This window comes from Scardinius erythrophthalmus (assembly GCF_964197995.2).
Source record: "Scardinius erythrophthalmus genome assembly, chromosome: 16".
Classification (NCBI taxonomy): Eukaryota; Metazoa; Chordata; class Actinopteri; order Cypriniformes; family Leuciscidae; genus Scardinius; species Scardinius erythrophthalmus.
This window is the reverse complement of record NC_138236.1, coordinates 23,467,927-23,490,176: the sequence shown is the minus strand read 5'-3', so window position 1 is coordinate 23,490,176 and position 22,250 is coordinate 23,467,927. Positions and strand designations below refer to the sequence as shown.

The 22,250-nt window shown below is 36.5% G+C and overlaps 1 protein-coding gene across 4 annotated transcripts in view; it reads left to right on the top strand.

Annotated features, from left to right (window-relative positions):
• Positions 1–20,290, top strand: part of nbeal2 (neurobeachin-like 2) — a 76,465-nt gene extending 56,175 nt beyond the window's left edge. For all 4 annotated transcript variants that reach the window (XM_081388430.1, XM_081388428.1, XM_081388431.1 and 1 more), the window contains 22 exons: positions 1,766–1,890; positions 2,134–2,251; positions 2,854–3,014; positions 3,979–4,112; positions 4,238–4,345; positions 4,631–4,726; positions 5,458–5,582; positions 5,810–5,950; positions 7,184–7,314; positions 7,396–7,505; positions 7,950–8,067; positions 8,154–8,251; positions 8,372–8,485; positions 9,424–9,510; positions 10,943–11,052; positions 11,484–11,656; positions 11,900–11,994; positions 13,225–13,341; positions 13,454–13,615; positions 14,967–15,115; positions 15,820–15,955; positions 17,867–20,290. In XM_081388430.1, the coding sequence (XP_081244556.1) occupies positions 1,766–1,890; positions 2,134–2,251; positions 2,854–3,014; positions 3,979–4,112; positions 4,238–4,345; positions 4,631–4,726; positions 5,458–5,582; positions 5,810–5,950; positions 7,184–7,314; positions 7,396–7,505; positions 7,950–8,067; positions 8,154–8,251; positions 8,372–8,485; positions 9,424–9,510; positions 10,943–11,052; positions 11,484–11,656; positions 11,900–11,994; positions 13,225–13,341; positions 13,454–13,615; positions 14,967–15,115; positions 15,820–15,955; positions 17,867–17,974 (2,716 nt within the window). In that variant the 3' untranslated portion in view covers positions 17,975–20,290. The remainder of the gene's footprint in view (positions 1–1,765; positions 1,891–2,133; positions 2,252–2,853; positions 3,015–3,978; positions 4,113–4,237; positions 4,346–4,630; positions 4,727–5,457; positions 5,583–5,809; positions 5,951–7,183; positions 7,315–7,395; positions 7,506–7,949; positions 8,068–8,153; positions 8,252–8,371; positions 8,486–9,423; positions 9,511–10,942; positions 11,053–11,483; positions 11,657–11,899; positions 11,995–13,224; positions 13,342–13,453; positions 13,616–14,966; positions 15,116–15,819; positions 15,956–17,866) is intronic.
• The last annotated feature ends 1,960 nt before the right edge of the window (positions 20,291–22,250 follow it).

Here is a 22,250-nt window from a genome sequence, read left to right as displayed (position 1 = left end):
AGTGCAGGTGTGCGCCATGGAGGATTCTGGGGAATGAAGTGCACACACAGATGAAGGCTGAAGAACGTGACCGTGACAACTATATTATCACCCAATATTGGATTCAATCTTTTTGTCAATTTGTTCTCTTTCAATTAGGCCTGGTTTTATATTTCTGTTTGCATCTGATTAATCGTAGGCCTCATTTATCTGAGAGTAGGCATCTCATTTTTTGAGTAAAAAAAGCATTATTTTTGAATAATTTTGGAAATATTAAATATGAAGAAATTTTTGATCACTGTTGATCACACTAGTCTACTTTAATTTTTCACCATGAAGTTTGTTTCGAAATCAAAATTATTAAAAAATAATGCTTTTTTTACTCAAAAAATGAGATGCCTACTCTCAGATAAATGAGGCCTACGATTAAACAGATGCAAATAGAAATATAAAACCAGTCCTAATTGAAAGAGAACAAGTTGACAAAAATATTGAATCCAATATTGGGTGATAATATAGCATAACAAGGGATTCATAAGCTATTTGTTATAGCTTGGTCATTTTTGACCCGGAAGATCAGAGGTGTTGAACACCACACAAGGGTTAAGTCCTTTCGATTTAAAACTCTGACTCACTCACTCATAAATTATGTACTCATACAGTATTTGCCGCCATCTAATGAATCTATTTTTTCCAGCGGAAGCAAGGCTTTTAGTGATTTTACTCCATGAAAGTTGCATTGATACATATATTTTTTGGCTTTAATATTTGTAATGTGTAGTAACCATTTTGTAAAAGCAATAAGGTACTCGAGGTTAGTGTTGTATTGTGAATAGAAGGGGTTTACTCTGCTTCGTGTCGTGCCTAACAACGCACTTCAGCTGTGACTTATTCAAGATACAGCACAGCCTCTCGTACCTTATTGCTAACATCAGCAGCATATCTTATCTAATGACAGTAGCAAGTACGTACTTGCTCTGCAGCAACAGAGCAGCAGTGTAGCAGATCTAGTCTGCCAAATTGATGCACCTCTTGATGGAAATAAATGTTGTGATATTATTTCCATCAAGAGGTGTATACATTTTTGGTCAAGATCTTGTATTGACAATGCAAGAGTCCAGCACTCTGTAAAGTCTCCTCCAGCACAACCCAAAGACTTTCAATTAATTTAAGACTATTCTTTCACAATTTGAGCCTGATGCACCTTGACATTGTCATCCTGGAATATGCCCATGATGTGTCTTCCTAAATGGTTGTTTAAGAAATGAAAACCTACACACTCCATTAATTAGGGTTAGAAGAACTGTAGCCAAACATATAACATATATATATAACATATAACTTTTCACTTTATATATGTATATATGTACATATATGTGTGAAAGTGAAAGTGACATGTGAAGGCCAAGTATGGTAACCCATACTCGGAATTTGCCTTCTGCATTTAACCCATCCAAGTTAGTGCACACACATTAGGAGCAGTGAGTAGTGAACAACACACACACACACACACACACACACACCCAGAGCAGTGGGCAGCCATTTTTGTTGTGGGGCCCGGGGAGTGATTGGGGGTTAGGTGTCTTGCTCAAGTCTACACTCAGTCATTTCCTGCCGGTACTGAGAATCGAACCCGCAACCTTCGGGTTAACAGTCTGACTCTCTAACCAGCGCCACCGTAAATTGAGTTGAAGTGAGGTTCAGTTGTATACACTGATACTGTATATCTAAGTATTATATTGTGGTATGTGTGATGATGGAATGAGTGGAAGTGTTTGTGTTTCAGGGTTCAGCCAGAGGTGAGATGGAAACTGTCGAGTGCAGAGACGTACTCTAAAATGCGTCTGAAGCTGGTGCCAAACTACAACTTTGATTCTCACAGTGATGCCAGTGCACTGAGAGATAACATGGGTTAGTATCCCTGTAATCTGCTAAATGAGTTTTAATAAATGAATGAATGATACGGAATAAAACAATAGGGAGTAATTATAGATCTCAGAATGATTGATGGTAAATGGCCATTGTGAATTTTAATTTGAATTTTTTGCCTAGACCAAGTACTTTAGAATCATCTCTCTCCACTTGAACTCTTTGTTATTTCAATGTTAATGTTTATATGTTGGAGTTCTTAGCTGTTTTTGTTTTTTTCTGCAGGAGCCGACAGTCCTCGCAGCTCGACCGAACCCATCCCTCTTGCTGTTGCCAAGGAAGCCAAAGTTAGTGACATGGAGGATGACAAACTAGAAGATGAGGATTTTGTCTTCCTTGAAGAGTGAGTGTCCTACTGTAATTCTGAGCACTCATTTGCTTCAAGTAAGTTATCTAAACCAAGAGATCTAAATTAAACTGGTTGATGCCAAGAACCATCAAATATGATGAACCTCTTGCAAGGAATTCTCTTAAAATATATAAGGAACATATTTTTATGTATTAAAAAATTGGTATGTGAATACAATACAATAGTAATAGAATTTAAAAATCAAATATTCCGTCAGCAGCAATGACAGCCAGTTTTCAAAATATAGTTTATTCATAATAAAAATGAGAATAAACATTTCTTCCACCGAGTAATAGTGTTACGTAGGGTGAACTCAAAAACAAAGGAGAGCTGGATCCAAATGCAGTGAGTTTAATAATAGAATAAACATAAATCTAACATGGAGAGCAGAGTACCAGGGAACAGAATGAGTGCAGCAAACATAACATGGAACAGGAAATAACATAAAAGTCCACACAAGAGCAGTGGAAGAGCACTTGATCTCCAAGTAAACGAATCAGTTGAGTAATGATTCAGCCTTTCTGGTACCTGCAAACAGCGGGGGGTTTTAGTGATCGAGAGTATGTTAAGCAGGGTGTGTGTGTGTCATTCCTCAGGGCGGAGGAGGGCGAGGAGGAGAGCCAGAAAGAAAAGCTGGTGCTCTCAGAGGAGTGTGAGCTCATCACTATTGTTGCCGTGGTACCAGGTCGCCTGGAGGTCACAACACACCACCTGTACTTTTATGATGGCAGCAGTGAGAAAGAGGAGACCGAGGAAGGTGAGTTGCAGCTTGCATCGGACCGTATATGCCGCCATATTTCCAACCTCTTTTGTTTGTCAGAAGTTTGGAATAATTGAAATGTTTTTTTTTTTAAATAAGTTTCTTATGCTGCATTCATTTGATCAAAATTACTGTAAAAACATTAATATTGTGAAACATTATTACAATTTAAAGTAGCTTTTGTCTATTTTAATCAATTTTAAAGCTGAATTTTCAGCTTTAGTGTCACATGATCCTTCAGAAATCAATCTAATATGCCGATTTGGAGCTCACTTATCAATTGTTTTTTATTAATTATTTAAATTGATTAATAGTAATGGTTCTTATTATCAATGTTAAATTTGATGTTAATTTTTTTCAGGAGTCTTTGATGAATATAAAGTTCAAAAGAACAGCATTTATTTGAAATATAATCTTTTGGAACTTTATAAATGCCTTTACTTTCACCTTTGATCAGTTTAATGCACACTTGCTAAATATTAGAAATCTTTTTTTTTTTTTTTTTTTTTTTTATTACACTACCATTCAAAAGTTTGGGGTATCACGGTTTCCGGGAAGAATATTAAGCAGCATAAACTGTAATATTAGATTGATAATAATAAGAATTGATAATTAGAAGAAATGCTTCTTGAGCACCAAATCAGCATATTAGAATGATTTCCGAAAGGAGGAGTATTGATGTTAAAAATCCAGCTTTGTCACCACAAGAATAAATTACATTTTAAAATATATTAAATTTGAAAACAGTTATTGTATTATATAACAGTTCAAATTGTAATAATATTTTGCAGTATTTCTATTTTTAATGTATTTAGATTAAATAAAAGCAGTCTTGGTGAGCATAAAAGACTTCTTACAAAAACATAAATGGATATTTACTATTTCAAACTTTTGACCAGTAGTGAATTAGATAAGATATGATTCATGATTATAATGTGTATGCTTTTGAATGTCCATCCAGGTATTGGGTTTGATTTCAAGAGGTCATTGTCACAGCTAAGGGAGGTCCACCTGAGGCGATACAACCTGCGGAGATCAGCACTAGAGCTGTTCTTCATTGACCAGGCACACTACTTCATCAACTTCAGGAAGGGGGTGAGTTCGACACAAACTGTGGTACTGTAGGAGAGACAATGGACAAGGACACATAGTAGATGGCAGCAAGCATTGGTTGCATTTGAGGTCTCCGTGTGTTTATATTTGTTTGGGTTTTCCCACAGGTGCGGAACAAAGTCTACTCCAGGATCCTCGGTCTCAGGCCGCCCAATCTCTTCTACTTTGGTTCTCGCTCTCCTCAAGAGCTCCTGAAAGCCTCCAACCTGACTCACGTACGTCTTATATGAAAGAATGCTCATAGCACAATTTTTTCCCATTTATGTGGGGAATTAAAAACGTACTACTTGCCCTGGCCAAGTGATTAACACAAACTCCAGACACATTGAGCCTCAGTGCTTATATGGGAGATTCTGATTGGAAACTGTTCTGCATTGCGTCCCAATCCCATTCCCCCCTCTCTCCCCATAATTTCCAATTCCCTCTGTATTGTATCTGCCAATCAAAAACCTGTTAAAAGGACCCAAAAAAAAACATTTTAATTTTTGTTCCTTTTGCAGAGATGGATTTGCAGAGAGATCTCCAATTTTGAATATCTGATGCAGCTCAACACCATTGCTGGTCGCACATACAATGATTTATCCCAGTATCCAGTGGTGAGTCCTTACAGAGCCTAACCTTTGTTTTGTTGTTTTCGTTTTGTTAAAATATTTGTTTTTGTTTGTTTTCATTTTGTTTAAATTTCTTTTTTGTTTTGTTGTTTTCATTTGGTTTCATTTCAATTTGTTTTTTTCATTTCAATTGCTGTTGTTTTGTTGTTTTGTTTTCGTTTCATTTCAATTTGTGTTGTTTTGTTTTATTTTGTCGTTTTCGTTTAGTTTCTATTTCGTTTAAATTTGTTTTGTTGTTTTCATTTAGTTTTGTATACATTTTTGTTTGTTTATTGTTTTCGTTTCATTCCCATTTATTTTATTTATTTATTTTATGTTTTGTTTTGTTGTTCTCACTTCGTTGAAATTTTTGTTTGTTCTTTAGTTGTTTAGTTGTTTTCGTTAAAAATTTTGTTTTCGTTTTGTTTAGTTTCAATATCTTTTGTTTTGTTGTTTTCGTTAAAATTTTGTTTTGCTTTTTGTTTTGTTTTCCAAACCACTTGTCCTATGTAGTGTCGTGGGTAAATTGGAGCTTACCCAGATTCTCAAGCTTAATTTTGTTTATGCATTTTAATTAATAAATAAAGTTTTTAAATGTTAATCCATTTAAATGGGTGGTAAATATGCATTTAAAATCCATTTTGCTGAAAAATGTGAATGATTCTGGTGTTGTTACTGGATATTGTACTGGTCACACGAGTCATCGCTTTTCTTCATGTGCATGTGTGTATTCTCAGTTCCCCTGGGTGTTGTGTGACTACACATCTACTGAATTGGATCTGGAAGACCAAGCGGTTTTCAGAGATCTGTCCAAACCCATTGGTGTTGTCAACTCTCGCCATGCACAGAACGTCAGGGAGAAGTGAGACAGTCTTGCAGTCCTTATTGCAGAATTCTCATTATCAAAGAATGTGTATCTCAAAACCCGAAGGATGGATAACAATACCACAAACCGATAGCTATAACTATTGCTATAACATGATTTATAAATAGATTTAAATTAGGAAATTATAATAGTTTGATCTAGAATGTAGAATGTTTTGTCTTTCAGCTGACTTGCTAAGTGTCTTGTTGTTGTTGATTGAATAGATATGAGAGTTTTGAGGACCCAACAGGCACTATCGATAAGTTCCATTATGGCACACACTACTCTAATGCTGCCGGCGTCATGCACTACATGATCCGCACAGAGCCCTTCACCTCATTACATATACAGCTCCAGAGCGGCAAGTAAGATACACTCTCTCTCTCACACACACACCAGTGCAGTCATACTACTGGGTAAATGCTGCAAGCTAAGGGCAGAGGAGTCCAATCCTGCTCCTGGACGACCAGCATCCTGCAGAGTTTAGCTCAAACACACCTGAACCAGCTAATCAAGTTCTTCAGGATTATTAGAAGGCGTGTTGGGGCAGGCTGGAGCTAAACTCTTCAGGACGTCGGCCCTTCAAGCTGCATTGGACACCCCTGATCAAGGGTGTGCTTAATTTTGCTTTGGGCCACATTCAAATTATTATTATTTTTCTATAGCTGAAGACATTTGAACTCAAATATGTGTGCATTTATTCATTCCAAGTTTTGTTAACTGAGGTACAAATTGAACTAAAATCTTAATAATATCATTAAAGAGGCCATATTATGCCCCATTACAAAGTCTTGATTTTGTTTTTGGGATCTTATAGAATTCATGCTTGAATAAAAAAAAAAAAAAAAATGTTGCATTGTTGCAGCATGTCTCTTCTAAGTATGTCTGAAACGCTCTGTTTAGTTCCGGTCTCTATGAAGCCCCTCCTTCCGAAAAGTGCAATGTGCTCTGATTGGTCGGCTGGACCCAGTGTGTTGTGATTGGTCAACCACGCAGAGCATTTCAGAAATGTCACGCCCCTTACCATAACCACGAGTTTCAACACAATACTAATGCAAATTAAACCAGGCCTCGCACCTTTTTAGTGCATATAGGAGGGAATCATTTAAATGGGGAATATTGTGACGTGTACGTTCCCAGAAGAAAACTCCAGACATTTGTGGCATTTCAGGGAGTTCAGGAAAAAGTGCTTACTGATACAGAGAGTAACTCCTTTTGGAGTGGACTTTGTAACTTTCCAGAGCTAAAGAAAGTTGGGAAAAATAGCATAATATGTCCTCTTTAAATGTAATTGATCATTTAACATTTAAATTAGTTTGATGGTTTTGACACTCCAAAACTATAAAACTATGTATCCACACAGGAATGTAGATCACCAACATCAAATTGTAAATGTTATATTATAATATTATAATATAATATTATAAATATTGTAAATAAAATATCATGTTTGTTTGCACTCCCTTGTAATGACCACTAGGTTGCAGTGTTGTTTACCTGATGGTTTTTAAGTAATCATGCACATTGTCATATGTCTGGGCTGCTCTTAAATGAGTGATTGTGTGTGTGTGTGTGTGTGTGTGTGTGTGTGTGTTTAGGTTTGATTGTGCCGATAGGCAGTTTCATTCAGTAGCAGCAGCGTGGCAGGCACGAATGGAGAGTCCAGCGGATGTGAAGGAGCTCATCCCAGAGTTCTTCTATTTCCCAGAGTTCCTGCAGAACTTGAACAGTAAGTGAGTCAATGATGAAAAGCACACTGCCACAGAAATATGTTAAATGGCCTTTAAATTTTATTATGTCTTGTGTGCAGATTTTGATCTGGGATGCTTGCAAATGAATCAGGACATGGTCAATGATGTGTTGCTTCCCCCCTGGGCGTCTTCACGTGAAGACTTCATCAGGAAACACAGAAAAGCCTTGGTGTGGGAACTGACACAATATATATATATATATATATATAATTTACTATAGCTAAATGTGTTGTCTTATGAATGAGTGAGTGAGTCAGATGTTTCAGTTACTGCTCTGACAAATTCAGTGAGTGATTCGTTAGACTGATTCAAACTGATAGAGTCTTTTTGATAGATTCAGTAAAAGAATCAGCTCATAGGAGTCATTTGCTTATGAATCAGACAATGTTTATGCTTTTTTGTTTTCTGCATGTAGAAAATGCGGTTATTATAATAAAACATATATTTTTATGTAATCACATCCAATTCAGACTGCAATTAACAATGGCACAAATATATTTCTGCCGTGACGCTGCAGGTTTAATGGCTCAATGGAAAAACTGCTTTTAAAACAAGCAGACTCTTTTGTTCTTCATCTGACACACACTCTCCTTGTGTATCTGTGTGTTTAAAGGAGTGCGAGTATGTGTCTGCTCACCTGCATGAGTGGATAGATCTCATATTCGGGTATAAGCAGCGAGGACCTGAAGCAGTGGAGGCTCTTAATGTCTTCTACTACTGCACTTATGAGGGTAAGAGGCCTCTTGTGAGTTTGTATAAGTTTGAACATGTTCCTGCATGGAAAATATGACTGGTCGGTGTGTGTTTTGGCTGTCAGGTGCAGTGGATCTGGACGCCATAGCTAATGAGACCGAGCGCAAGGCCCTGGAAGGCATCATCAGCAACTTTGGCCAAACGCCCTGTCAGCTTCTCAAGGTGGGATATATATATATATATATATATATATATATATATAGCTTAAGCTTAATTATATTTGATATATACTGTATGTAATATAGTAATATTGCACAAGTGAACCCTCTCTGTGTTATTCAGGAGCCTCATCCTCCCCGTATGTCAGCAGAGAACGCATTCAGGCGGCAGGCCCGTCTGGACTTACTACCCCCCAACCTTTTTGATCAGCTCAGTAAACTCAGATCCTTCAAGGAGGTAAGTCCAAATTTCTCAGTATTTTATTTCAACTGAATAATGTGCTGAAATGGCAAATAGAGCCCTGCGCGGGACTGGTTTCATCATCCCGCTCCCGCCCGCGCCCGCCGAATTTCTGACCATTACTGCCCGCTCCCGCAACGCATGTGTTTCACTCCCGCCCGCTCCCGCAATATGTATGTCCACTCCCGCCCGCACCCGCAAAACTCTGAGAATTTATTCCCGCACAATAATAGAGATGCATTGATTTTGTGTCTTCTCCCGTCCCGCAGGAAAAAACACATATTTGTATTGCTATTATTAAAGAGATTCATGGGGTTGTTTGTTTCGTTTCCCTGGCCGGCATAGCCTACTGGACACATACTACACACAGGATAATGGAGGAAATCGAGTGTGCTGTTTTTGGATGGTTTTGTTTTCGTTTTTGCTGTTTTTTATTCAGGATACTCTGTCTTGCGCGTGCAATGATGACGCAGTGAATAGTGATGCTTCTCTCTGAACAATCAGCAGTCTGCCGTGTTTTCACGTCACATTTTAGTATCGCCTAAGCTCGCTCAGAACCCCGCCGGAGGGGGTACGAAAAAAAGTACCTGGAAGCAGATACAGTTACAACTTTTACACAGTGGAAAACCAAATAAAGGCGAGTCGGGCCGAGCCGAGCCGAGCCGAGCCGAGCTGGTACTGTGTAGTGGAAAAGCGCCATTATTGACATCTCCATCATGTTGCAAGGCTACCTCCCGATCCCGCAGTGTTTTTTTTAGCCGCCCATTCCCGCCCGCAGCAAAGTTCAAACCGCCCGCTCCCGCGAGATTTGCGTTGGGTCCCGCGGGACCCGGCGGGACTCAATCCCAATGCAGCCCTCTAATGGCAAATTTGAGTTTGATTTAAGGAGATTGTTTTGTGAAACTGTGATTTGTGTTGTGATTGTTTTTGTGGAGGTGGTGAGTGATGGTCTGCCGTTGGTGCAAGCCATGGTGCCCAGAAATCAAACCCGCTCCATTATCATCCCAGGTTCTGACATACTGGTAAGATTAGTTCACGGTTATGTTCACTTGTTGTATACTAATATTCGATTAGGATGAACCAATTACTTAGAACAGGAATTTTAGGGTGCAAGTGGGTCCATGGAAGATGCTAGGGCAGTGGCTCTCAAGGGCCCGGGTCCATTAGGGGGCCTCAGCAAACTTCCAAAGGGCCCTCAAGATGACTTAAAATGATGTAAAATAAGACAAAACAAACATGAATATACATTTATAATGAATATAAATTGTCTTGTTATGCCAAACTCTAAAAAATCCTAATGCAGTTAATCAGAAACAACTTAAGCTGTTAAATATAATTGTGGACAATGATTTAAAAAATGTTCAGAACCACTTTTGAAGTCTGAGGAATATTTGAGAAGAAAAAAGATTTTGTGACTATTGTTAAATATGTTTAAAAAACGTAATTCTTGAAATTCATTTGCTGCATATCCAAAAAAAAAAGATTACACGCTGTCATACTAGTAATCTTCTTTTATTATTACGTGCATAAATATTGCACTATTTGCACAGTATGAAATAAAAAAAAACATTTGCATTTAGTTAGAATAGTTTATATTTGTGTTTTTTCTATGGAGTTGTCTGTTCGCATAGGGATCAAAATTCTCGGTAAAACTGCTTTAGAATGATATTTATTGGAAAAGCATTGCACAAATACATTTTGAATTAATTAGATGTTACAAAACATTACTCTAACAGATGTCTTAACACAAAATACATATTTTCCAGATCATTTTGGTAACAATCTCACTCTTAATATTGTTTTCACTTAGTGTACATGGATCTTTTTCACATATCTCTATATATCATATATATTTATTATAGATCAGTGGTCTGTAAACATAAAAAGTATAGACACTACCGTTTAAAATGTGGTGTTGGTAAGATTCTTTAATGTTTTGTTTTTTTAATGTGATTTATTTGATTAAAAATACCATAAAAAACAGTAATATTGAGAAATATTATTACTATTTAAAATTCTATTTAAATATATGTTAAAATGTTATTAATTCCTGTGATGGCAAAGCTGATTTTTCAGCATCATTACTTTAGTCTTCAGTCACATGATCCTTCAGAAATCATTCTAATATGCTGATTTGCTGCTCAAGAAACATTTACTATTATCATCTGTGTTGAAAATTCTTTGATTAATAGAAATGTATTTGAATTTATTTGTAAGATTATAAATGTTTTACTGTCACTTTTGATCAATTCAATGCATCCTTGCTGAATTAAAGTATTCATTTCTTCCAATCTTACTGACACCAAACATCTGACCGGTAGTATATCTGCCTTTACATTTTAGTAAGGTGGTCCCTCACAAATGGTTCATCAAGTTTGGGGGTCCCTGACATCAGTAAGTTTGTTGTAGAACAGACACCGAATGGTTTTGAAGTGCTTTTGTCCTGTTTTGAAGGTGACAGTGAGTGCTAATGGAATGATAGGCACTCATAGCTGGCTGCCCTACGACAAGAACATAGCCAATTACTTCACCTTCACCAGAGACCCGTCTGTGAGCAACCCAAAGTAAGTTTGAACAAGCGCAAATATTCTCTATAAACACATTATATAATCATGTGCAGAGGCTTTTGATCAGTGATGTCATACGGTTTTAAAGACGAGGTTTTGTTTAGCCAGAAAGTAATTTTTTGGTGACAACACTGGTCCTTGGACAAATAATCAAAAGCTTTATAGAAGCATATAAACAGCAGCTATTTGACATCAAACTCTGGTGGTTTGGCTGCTTTCATCTCTATAATGTTCTTTAGTCAAATTGAGTCCTTTGTAGTAAAATCTCATTTGTTTTGCCAAGCCTTTCTTGTTATTTATGAGTGGTTTGCTAACATGTGTCTGATGCTTAAACAACATTGATCTATTTCAAAATGTTCTCCCACTGTTTCTGCTGACAAGTTTAGTCCCGTTTGTTGGTGCTAACCTTTTGTTTGATCTGTTTTTAGGACCCAGCGGTTCCTCAGCGGGCCGTTCTCCCCAGGGGTGGAAATGGGCTCCCAGGTGCTGGTGGTGTCCAGTGACGGGCGTCTGCTGTTCAGCGGGGGGCACTGGGACTACAGCCTGCGGGTCACTATGTTAGGCAAGGCCAAGCTGGTGGGCAGGATCTGCCGTCACATAGGTGAGAGCCGTCTGTCCGACATAGACGGACCCAAATAGTGCTGAGCCAAGACGCAGCTGTAGGCGTATTAATGAGTTGTTCATTAAATAATTTTTGGCTGAAACTGATCAATTAATAACTGTCAGGTCCCTCTTGATTTAAATCATTCAGAATATGTATGGTGTAAATTGCTGATTTCGTAATGCATTTGATTATGAATGCATGTCATGACGACTAATTAATGTGTATTTCTGTGGGATGTAGATGTGGTGACATGCCTGGCTTTGGATCTCTGTGGTATCTACCTCATCTCTGGCTCACGGGACACCACATGCATGGTGTGGCAGGTCCTACAGCAGGTTTGCTAACACAAAATACTTGTACTTTAGTACCAAGTTAGTACAAAAATAAAATTATACTAGTATTTTTTTCTATAAACTTTTCTAGAAACATGTACCTCCTCAATTCGATACTCATTTCTCTGTCTCACTGACAGACAGCTGCTTTTGATCGCTTGTGTCCCCATGTGAAGGGCGTCCGTGCTGCTTCATATCTCAGGATGATGCGTCATCATGAGATTTGTTTGACTTTTAATAAAAGATTAATACTTTTATTCAACAAGGACACATTTAAAAGATCAAAACATACTTAACCTATAAAGACATTTATAATGTAACCTAAAAATATTTAGTTTTTATGTTTGTTCTGTTATTTTTTATATATACATTTTGCTCTATTGCTCATAACTTGTCAATTTTTTTTCTTGATTTTATTACCATTTACTTGAATAATTATTTGAAGCAGTATTTGCTTAATTGACATAATTGGACTATATTCCTTTGTTTTATTTTAATTTAACTTTTTAAATAAAAGTATGTTTAGTAGCATATTCATTTTTGCTGTTACCAAAATGTGTTAATTTATTGATTAATAAATGCTGAATTTTCATCACTTTATATAACTGACATAAGATACAGTACTGTTCAGAAGTTTGGGGTCAGTCAGATTTGTTTAATTATTAAATAAATTATTAATGTATTAAATAAAATAATACCGCAAGGATGCATTAAATTGATAAAAAGGGACAGTAAAGACATTTAATTTCATAATATTACAAAAGATTTCTATTCCAAATAAATGCTGTTTTTTTTTTTTTTTTTTACTTTCTATTCATCAAAGAATCCTGAAAACAATGTATCATGGTTACCACAAAAATATTAAGAACCACAACTGTGTTCAACTCTGATGATAACAAGAAATGTTTCTTGAGCACCAAATCAGCATATTAGAATGATTTATGAAAGTATCATATGACACTGAAGACTAGAGTAATGACAGCTTTGCCATCACAGGAAAAAATTACATTTTAAAATATATTCAAATAGAAACCGATCATTTAAATTATAATAATATTTCACAATATTTCTGTTTTTACTGTATTTTTGATCAAATAAATGTAGCATGTAAGAGACTAAAAACGACTAAAAAATCATACTGACCAAACACTTTTGAACGGTAGTGTATATAATAATAGTCTGAACTACAGCATGATTATATAACTAGTGATTATATTCTCTGATTACCTGTAGGGTGGTTTCTCTAGCGGTCTGTCTCCACGGCCCGTGCAGGTCCTCTGTGGACATGATCAAGAGGTCACGTGTGTCGCCCTCAGCACTGAGTTGGATATGGCGATCTCAGGGTCAAAGGTCAGTTTAAATCAGGCCATTTCTAAAACGTCCCTTCAGGAGTTGAACTTTATTGCATTGCCATCAGGGCTGATGAGTTTCCTCTCACTTGCTGTCTTTGTCTCTCGTTCAGGATGGCACAGTAATCATGCACAGTGTGCGTCGTGGACAGTACCTGCGGACCCTGAGACCACCGAGTGAGACCTGCGTTCCTGCCCCTGTGGCGCACTTGGAGGTCGGCATGGAGGGGCACATTGTGGCACAGACTGTTATGGAGGGCCGCACGGCTGGAAAGGTGCTGATTGACTGCAGACCACTAAACACTGTTTGTCAAAAGAAGCAAGTCGTTGCTGTCGGGCGGAAACCTTGTATCTTAATTTTGCGTCATTTTTATTTTTCCCCATAAATCACTACTCTTTATATCTGTCTGTGGGTGTTGCAAATCTAACCAATGAAAAGTATTAAAAAGAGCTTGTGACCAAAGCTTCTAACTCCATTGGTTTCTCAAACTGCAAGTCAAACCTCATAACTCTGCCCACCTCTATTGTGATTGGCCAAATGCACGTGAAACACCAGCACCCGCCAGATTATAGCCTATATATTTACTCTACAAACTAACTCTACGAACATGGAAAACAGTGATAGATGGGCCTCTTAACCTTTACGCTGAAGAGAAAATCCAACGCAACTTTCCCAAGGGAAACATGATTGTGTATTTCTTCTCAGCTAGCAACACTGGACATCAACCACACGGCATACGCTAACAACTTTTAATTACTGTCTACTTTCTAAGTATAACAGTTCTATCTAATAACATATTAGACAGGACTGTTAGACACAGACCGTAAACTAATGAACATGGAGGATGCGGGCACTGTGTGGCTCTGGCTGGCGTTCTCAGCGCCGTTAAAATAAAGGTCACAATACGCTGATTTCACGCAGCCGTTATTTTGAAATCGAAAGCGAGGCTCCGGTGGGAAGAAAACCGGAAGTGTCGCCTTTAATCACAGGAGAGTCGTGAATGCGATGGCGTATTGTTGTGTTTAATGATGTTGTGTCAATTCTAAAACTGTACATACATTTCTTTCATACTTTAGACTATATATAGTGAAATTCATTTATAAATAAATATTTTTTTATATAATTCAGAAAGTAAAAAAAGAAGCAGGAATGAACTATATACATATCCTATGTATAACATCCAAAAGTGTAAATCGCGGCAGCAGCTTTAGGTTGGTAGTCCAAATGCATTGTTGTTTATATTTACTTCCGGGATTTTTCCCACCGGAGCCTCGCTTTCAATTTCAAAATGGCGGCTGCGTGAAATCAGCGTATAAGCGCGACTTACGTCACTTCCTACTGGCGGAGCAAATGCAACCAGGAAAAAGTTCCTAGGGGAACCATTAGTTCTCGGGGAACCACCCTGGTAGCTAGTTCCCAGAACTAAGTGCGAAACTACCCGGTGCAAAGAATGGAAATTAACACATTATAAAAATGCAAAAGAAATTATAAATAATAATAAAATATGTATTGTTTTTATATGTAGGTCCATTAGAGCAGTGCTTCTAAACCCTTGACTTTGGGCCCTGTTTTTTGACTGTTACATTGATTTTTTTATATATATATTTATTCTTTTCTGCCTGTAGGAGAAGTATGCACTGCATGTGTACTCTGTAAATGGCTCTCTCTTAGCATCTGAGACCTTGGATGAGAAGATTTCAGCTTTGCACCTGGTGCCTGACTACCTCATCGTGGGCACACAACAGGGGAACCTTCACATTCGAGACTTGTACAGGTAAACACACCTCTGACGGTTATTGTACACTATCATTCAAAAGTTTGGGGTCGGTGTTTTTTAATAGAAATGAACACTTTTATTCAGCTTGGACACATTCAATTGACCAAAAGTGACAGTAAAGACTTTTACATTGTTACAAACATGTCAACAAATCAATTTGTTTCAAATAAATACTGTTCTTTTGAGCTTTTTATTCATCAAAGAATCCAGAAAGATGTCACAGTTTCCACACGATAATTAAGCTGTTTTCAACAAGAAGTGTTTCTTGAGCAGCAAATCAGCATATTAGAATGATTTCTGAAGGATCATGTGACACTGGAGTAATGATGCTGGAAATTCAGCGGTGTCATCACAGGAATAAATTTCAATTTAAAAATATTCAAATAGAAAAGTTATTTTGAATTGTAAGAATATTACTGTTTTACTGCATTTGTGATCTAATGAATGCAGCCTGTGTGAGCAAAAGAAAAAAGAAAGAAATGTTCAAATCCTACTGAGCCCAAACTTTTTAACGGTAGTGTAGGCGTACAGCTGTCCAGCTTAGCACAAACTGTTTGATCATTTTTATTTATTTATTTATCTTTATTGTAGAAGAATTCTTAAATCCTTTGTGTCATCACATTAAATCTTCAGCAGCTGGGTCCATGTTTACTTCTCATTCCCAAGTCTCTCTTTCTGTATGTGTGTGTGTGTGTGTGTAGCTTAAATCTGGCTGTGGCGCCCTTGGCCCTGAAGGTCCCAGTGCGCTGTGTGTCTGTCACGAAAGAGAGCAGTCATATCCTGGTGGGCCTTGAGGATGGCAAACTCATTGTGGTGGGAGCAGGGAAACCAGAAGAGGTGAGTGAGTTTGAGAGGGTCTGTATGTGGAAGGGTTTTTAAGACATTACGTTTTTACTGTTTGAAATAGAATGCATGCTACTCATTAAAGGAGTGACCAATGAAACTGTCACCTATATTCTGTGAGGTTACAGTGTTAGTAGTTCAGCATAAAATTGACAGTCACAGTTTACTGTTACACTACAATTCAAATGTTTGGAGCTGGTATGATTTTTTTTAATGTGTTGTGCTCTTATGCACACCAATGCTGCATTTATTTGATTAAAACAGTAATAATGTGACATATTGTTATAATTTAAACTAACTGGTTTCTATTTTAAATGTATTTTAAAAAGTAATTTATTCTTCTGATGGCAAAGTTGAATTTTCAACATCATTACTCCAGTCTTCAGTGTCACATGATCCTTCAGAACTCTTTCTATTATGCTGATTTGCTGCTTAAGAAACATTTACTATCAATGTTGATTTTTTAATTTTTTTTATTATTTAATATTAAATAATAATATTTTTGTGGAAACAGTGATACATATTTTCAGCATTCTTTCATGAATAGAAAGGTCAAAATAACAGCATTTATTTGAAATAACATTGTTAATGTCTTTACTGTCACTTTTGATCAATTTATTACGTTCTTGCTAATTAAAAGTATTCATTTCTTCAACAAAAAACTAAAAAATCCCATTGACCCGAAACGGTAGTGTACATTTTAGTGTAACAGTTAGTAAACTTTTGTAAATATAGTAAAAATTGTGTAAACAGTGTAAAACAACTTTAAGGCGAGACACTACAGGTGAATAGGGTAAAATTTTAAAATAATAGATATCACCATGAAACTTCCTCAGTTGATTACTTACACAAGTATATAAAAAAATGTATTACAGGTTTTAGAAATGTGTATGTTTAATTATGCAAATTAGGCATTATCTCATTAAATATGCACGATTTTGCATATATTTTCGGTAGATAGATCTGAACATATGATAAAGCCAGGTGCAAAATTATTTTTTCATTTTGTTTACACACAAGATGGAAATAAAAACTCAGAGGGATTTCAGGATATATGCTTTCATTACCTAGGAAATCAAAATATACTGTCCATAGCCATAAAAAATCGATTTTGGACATATTTTTTTTGATTAAAATGTCACATAAATCAGGCCAGGAATGATTTATTAACAAATCCCTCTGAAAATATCTTCAGAATCCTGCTAAGTGTATAACTGGAAAGTTTGGTGTACACAGGTGCTACATTGGCTGAGATGTTTATACTGGAGAATGACAAAAAACTCATTTTGAGAAAACGTCAGTTAAAGATTTAAATAGCTCTAAATGAGAAATCGTCGTAGCTTTAAATCCCCCTTTGGACATTCACGATTGGTTACTGATAGAAAGGAAATGCCCATATTTGGGTTATATAGCGTTGTGCAGGAGACTTTACAACGATACTGGTCATGACAGACTTCAGTAAACAGACGTATCTCAGCGTGTCGCGCTGGAATACTAACTTCCTGGTAAATTCGGGAGAAACTTACTGCCGCAAGTAAACAAAATGTAATAAAATAAAAGTCTTAATGTATATTTTCAACGTTTTCTTTATAGCAGCTTGAAAGAACACATATTGAAGGAGTAAACTAGCCCAAAATCTCAAAACTGACCACTGCATGAAAAATTTATGTTTTTGCTTGCCGTGTCTCACCTTAAAATATAAACTTTTAAAACAATATATACATATTAAAATTCGTTTTTTATGGTTTAAATTATTCAAAATGACTTCCCTAAAATGTAATATTATTCATTATTAGCTCATGTTAGTTCATAATATATGTACTGTTAAAACGTTTTACTGCACATGTAGAAAATGAATCCGCACCTTCTTTTCTCAAGGATATTTAAACCTTTGTCTTAATTCAGGTGCGCTCAGGACAGTTTTCCCGGCGACTGTGGGGCTCCACACGCAGAATCTCCCAGGTGTCCTCAGGAGAGACCGAATACAACCCTGTTGAACCTCCTGGTAAATGAGCTCCACGTGCCTTCGGCAAACCCTTTGCCTCCACCGTTCCTTCAGCACTCGTCTGGTTTCCTGCAGTTCCAAAACAGAGATTGGGAAGAAGAGAGCATAATGGGAACAGTTGTGAACATCCAAAACATGCACTTTTTTATGAAAAGGGAACATTCTTCTTGACAATGCAATGATTTATATTGCTTTTAACAAACAAACATTCCAAAGATTTTTGATCAGGCGAATCAGGCGGCACACTTTTTGAGCGTTGGCGGCTGAGACTGAACTTTAACTTTAAAAGCAGTATGTTCTGTCCTGTGAATCACAGACTGGTCTGGAGACCGAGGCACTGTAGCTCAGCGTGATGGACTTAGTCTCTGTCACTGAGTGACAAACCGTAATCACCTGAGCCGTTTAATAGTATAGTAGATCTTCCTATGCTGATTTTTGCTTCTGCTTTGCTGATCACGGTCAGCACAGCAACACTGGTACTCCATCTGACACTTGAAAACCTTCTTATATTGAGCTATGAATCCAGATTTATCCATGGGACAGGCACCAACAGAGATATTTTAGCTCTGTGTTTATATGTGGGTGTGGGTGTTTGTATTGCTTTGCACGGTTACTTGCAGATGCTTTGTATGAGGCAATAATAATGATGATAAAGATCCTTTCACTCTTGTCCGACGATGTGAAGCGCTTTGAGCCCTACTAAGTCTTGAGACTTGATTCAGTACCACCAGTGCCTTAAAACAGGTAAACAATATCAATGTTCATAATTATGATTGATTATGACATTATATATGTCTATATATATAGGGATTGTTCACCCGAAAATTCAAATTTGTCATCTCTGAGTCACCCTCAAGTCGTTCCAATCCTGAATGACTTTCTCCTGCAGAACACAAAAGAAGATATATATATATAATATTAGTGCTGTCAGTTGATTAAAAAAATAATCAAAGTAATTAATCTAAAATTCAAACATTTTTCTGTAAGTAATCACGATTAATAATTTTTTTTTTTTGGGGGGGGGGTACAATTTTTAATTATAGCGATTCAACATCACAGTAAAATAAAAAGCTATCATTTTAACATTTAATAGGCTTTAAAAAAAAGCAACTTTTAATTTAAGTGAACTTAAAAGAATATTTACATAAACCCATTTTAATAAATGTCACATGCCGCCACAGAAACGTTATAAAAGTTATTTTAGTTGTTTTTGGATTATGTAACCTTGTATTTTAATAAATAAGTTTGACACCAGCATTTTACATACCAGTGAAATGTCATAATTCTTGATTACAATTTCTAACAAAAACTGTTAGCCTAACTATTAAAAAGTTCAAAAATGTAAAAAACATGTAAAGAGTCAGTAAAAAAAAAAAATAAGAACAAAGAAACAATTTACATATATTGAAGAATTGTCTTTTGTTCCAATTAAAGTCAATGGGGTCCAAAATAACATTGTATGGTCAAAAAAATATTTAGGAACGGCATGACGGTGATTAAATGATCACGTGGTTTTAATTTAGGGGTGAACTATCACTTTATTTTAAATGATGATATTTTCCATAAATCTTTAATATCCTGTTATGTGTTATAAAAAAGAAAGTGCCTTCCTGTCAGTGCACTGAGGGATTCGCACAGCCATCACAAATATCCTCTTAAATGTTAAAGTCAATGAGTGCACTTGTTTGTTCTTCCACTGTAGGGATAAATTGCACTTGAAATGAAAAGCTTTTGGTTTCTTTTCATATTTACGACATGGTTTCAGAGCATCCTTGGATGCCGCTTAATGTGCTGCATTTCAAATCTCATTTAGCCTACACAAAATCGAAATCTTAATAGTTATCCACTTTCGAACTTTGCAAAGTGCCTCAACTGTGTTCTTCACTGTAATCATTCAACTATTTGTAATATGTGAAACATATGCCAGCTAGTCTTAATTGCCCTGTGAATGTGTCTGTTGGCTGGGGCCACAATTCTGTCTATGTTACCATTGGAATTTTTTTGTCTAGATGTTTTGGGGTTGTTGTTTTTCTCTCGACGCACTGAATACTTTGAAGGCTGTGCTGTATGAGTGGTGTCTGTGAGACACATGGGTTTCGGACACATCTTGCTGGCTTCTCTGGGATGGTTGCGTTCAATCTTTTGCTCTGTTATGGATAGCAAAGTCAGCAGAGACAAAGGGAAGCACCGAGCACAACGGCCAGCAGTTACACACTGTTTAAAGGGTTTTTTTTCTGGTATTTACTCACATTTGTATTGTTCTAAACTCATGACTTTCTTTCTTCAGTGGAATAAAATTGTACTGATCGCTATTTTAGAACGACAATGACTGAGGACTGGGTCTTTCAAGCTTCAAATAGGACACAAAAGTTGTCCATACAACTTGCATATTATATATTAAGTTGTACAATACGCGTTGTGTTAACAACAAACTAATATTTAAGGTGTTAATCGCTGAAAATCTTCCCCTCTGGTGAGCTTGAGTGAGTTTGATTTACGAACAAATCTTTCAGGCTTTGTGAACTGGATCATTCACTGAAAAGAACAATTTGTTCATGTTACACTCAAAAGCATTGATGGTTTCATGAAGAATCTTTAACATCCATGGACCTTTCAATTCCAAATAGGTTCTTGATGTTTAAAAAAAAAATATATATTTTAAGAACTCTCAACTGAAAGGTTCTTTGGGAAACCAAAAATGATTTCTCTATGGCATTGCAGCGAAAATCCCCTTTTGGAGCCTTTATTATTAAGAGTGTAATGAGTAATGACTTAAAATTCCACACTCAAAGCTACTGTATAATTTTTTTATATGGCTCTTTTTTAATGCTTCAGTCAACATTCATTTTAACTGCATGAATGAGAGTAACTAGAGCGACTCTTCAAAATCCTCTTTTTGTGTTTGACAAAAGAAAGAAAGTCATACAGGTTTGGAACTTCATAAGAGTGAATAAATGATGACAGAATTTTCATTTTCTTCAGTGAATTATTCCTTAAACACAATATATCACTATCACTCACTGCCACTGAAACCATTACTGTAAGATTATATAACTTAAGGGAGTTTTTTTAAAAGTGTGTATTATTTTTCACTGTATTTCCCAGCTACACACACACATTGAGCCTTGAGAGTCTGTCTTGTTTGAGTTTAGTCTTAAAGATTGAATGATAGAATTTGATTTGTGATGAGAAACTGAAGCCATAAGAGTTTAAGTCCCGTTTTTATGAAACGCTTACGACTAAATCACTCCATGATTCTTTTTATGTAAAGACTATGATGTTGTCAAACTGGTTGAATTATGTTAAGCCTCATGTCTGTTCGAACAAATGATGGCTTCAAAAGAGATGTAAACAACCATTCTCTGTTGAACACATGCCCATTTCTGCTTGAGTGAGTGATGTGTTTGTGTAAATGTTTCTTTTAATTAAATATATAAGTCTAAATAAATTGACTTGAGTTGTGACTTATTAGGTTTAGGGAATTCGTTTTTATTGCTATTTTTTCTGTTTTCATTTTAATTTCCATTAGTTTTAGTAATTTTCTGGTATGTTTTTGTCTTTTTAATTATTATTATTATTATTACTGTTTTTAATTTATTTGAATTTAAATTTAAATTAATGTTTATTTCTAGTATTTTTTTTTTGTTTAACTATAATAACCCAAATAATCTGTTTAAATAATGTGATTTATTTTAATGTACATATTTTTTTACTTTAAAAAAAAATCATAAAAAGGAAATACAAAAACTTGTATCATAATTGATCTTACATTGTTTTTTTTTCCTCCTTTTTTTGATCCTAAAAAAGGTTCTTTTCTTTTCTCAAATCAAGTCTCAGTTTTTCCCTGACGTCTCAGCCTTTTATTCCCTCCTCCTGTCCTGACGTGTTAAACCCTATTAGAGTTGAAGAGGTCACAGTTACACCACATTTATCTGAGCCGGGAATCCTTTGATCTCTCAATGGGCCGAGCATCCTGTTGGCTGAACCATAAACACCCCAAGGGGTACGTTTGAGTGGACGACGGGGAGGGGGGGGGAGGACTCTGGCATGGAGGGATGGAATGCGCCTCTTCCAGTCACTACATGCAGCGGGACAGAGAGGAGATGGGATGTGCTGGTTATGGTGGCAATTCTGCTCTGATCTGGGTGGATAACAATGGGAGGAGGGCTTGACACCTTGCTCTTAGTAGAACCAGGCATCTCCCCTCCACCCCCAAAACAAGAGGTGGGGGAAGGGGTGTAGGTTAAAACGTCTTGACAATCACTTGTTGTCTGGGTAGTTCCT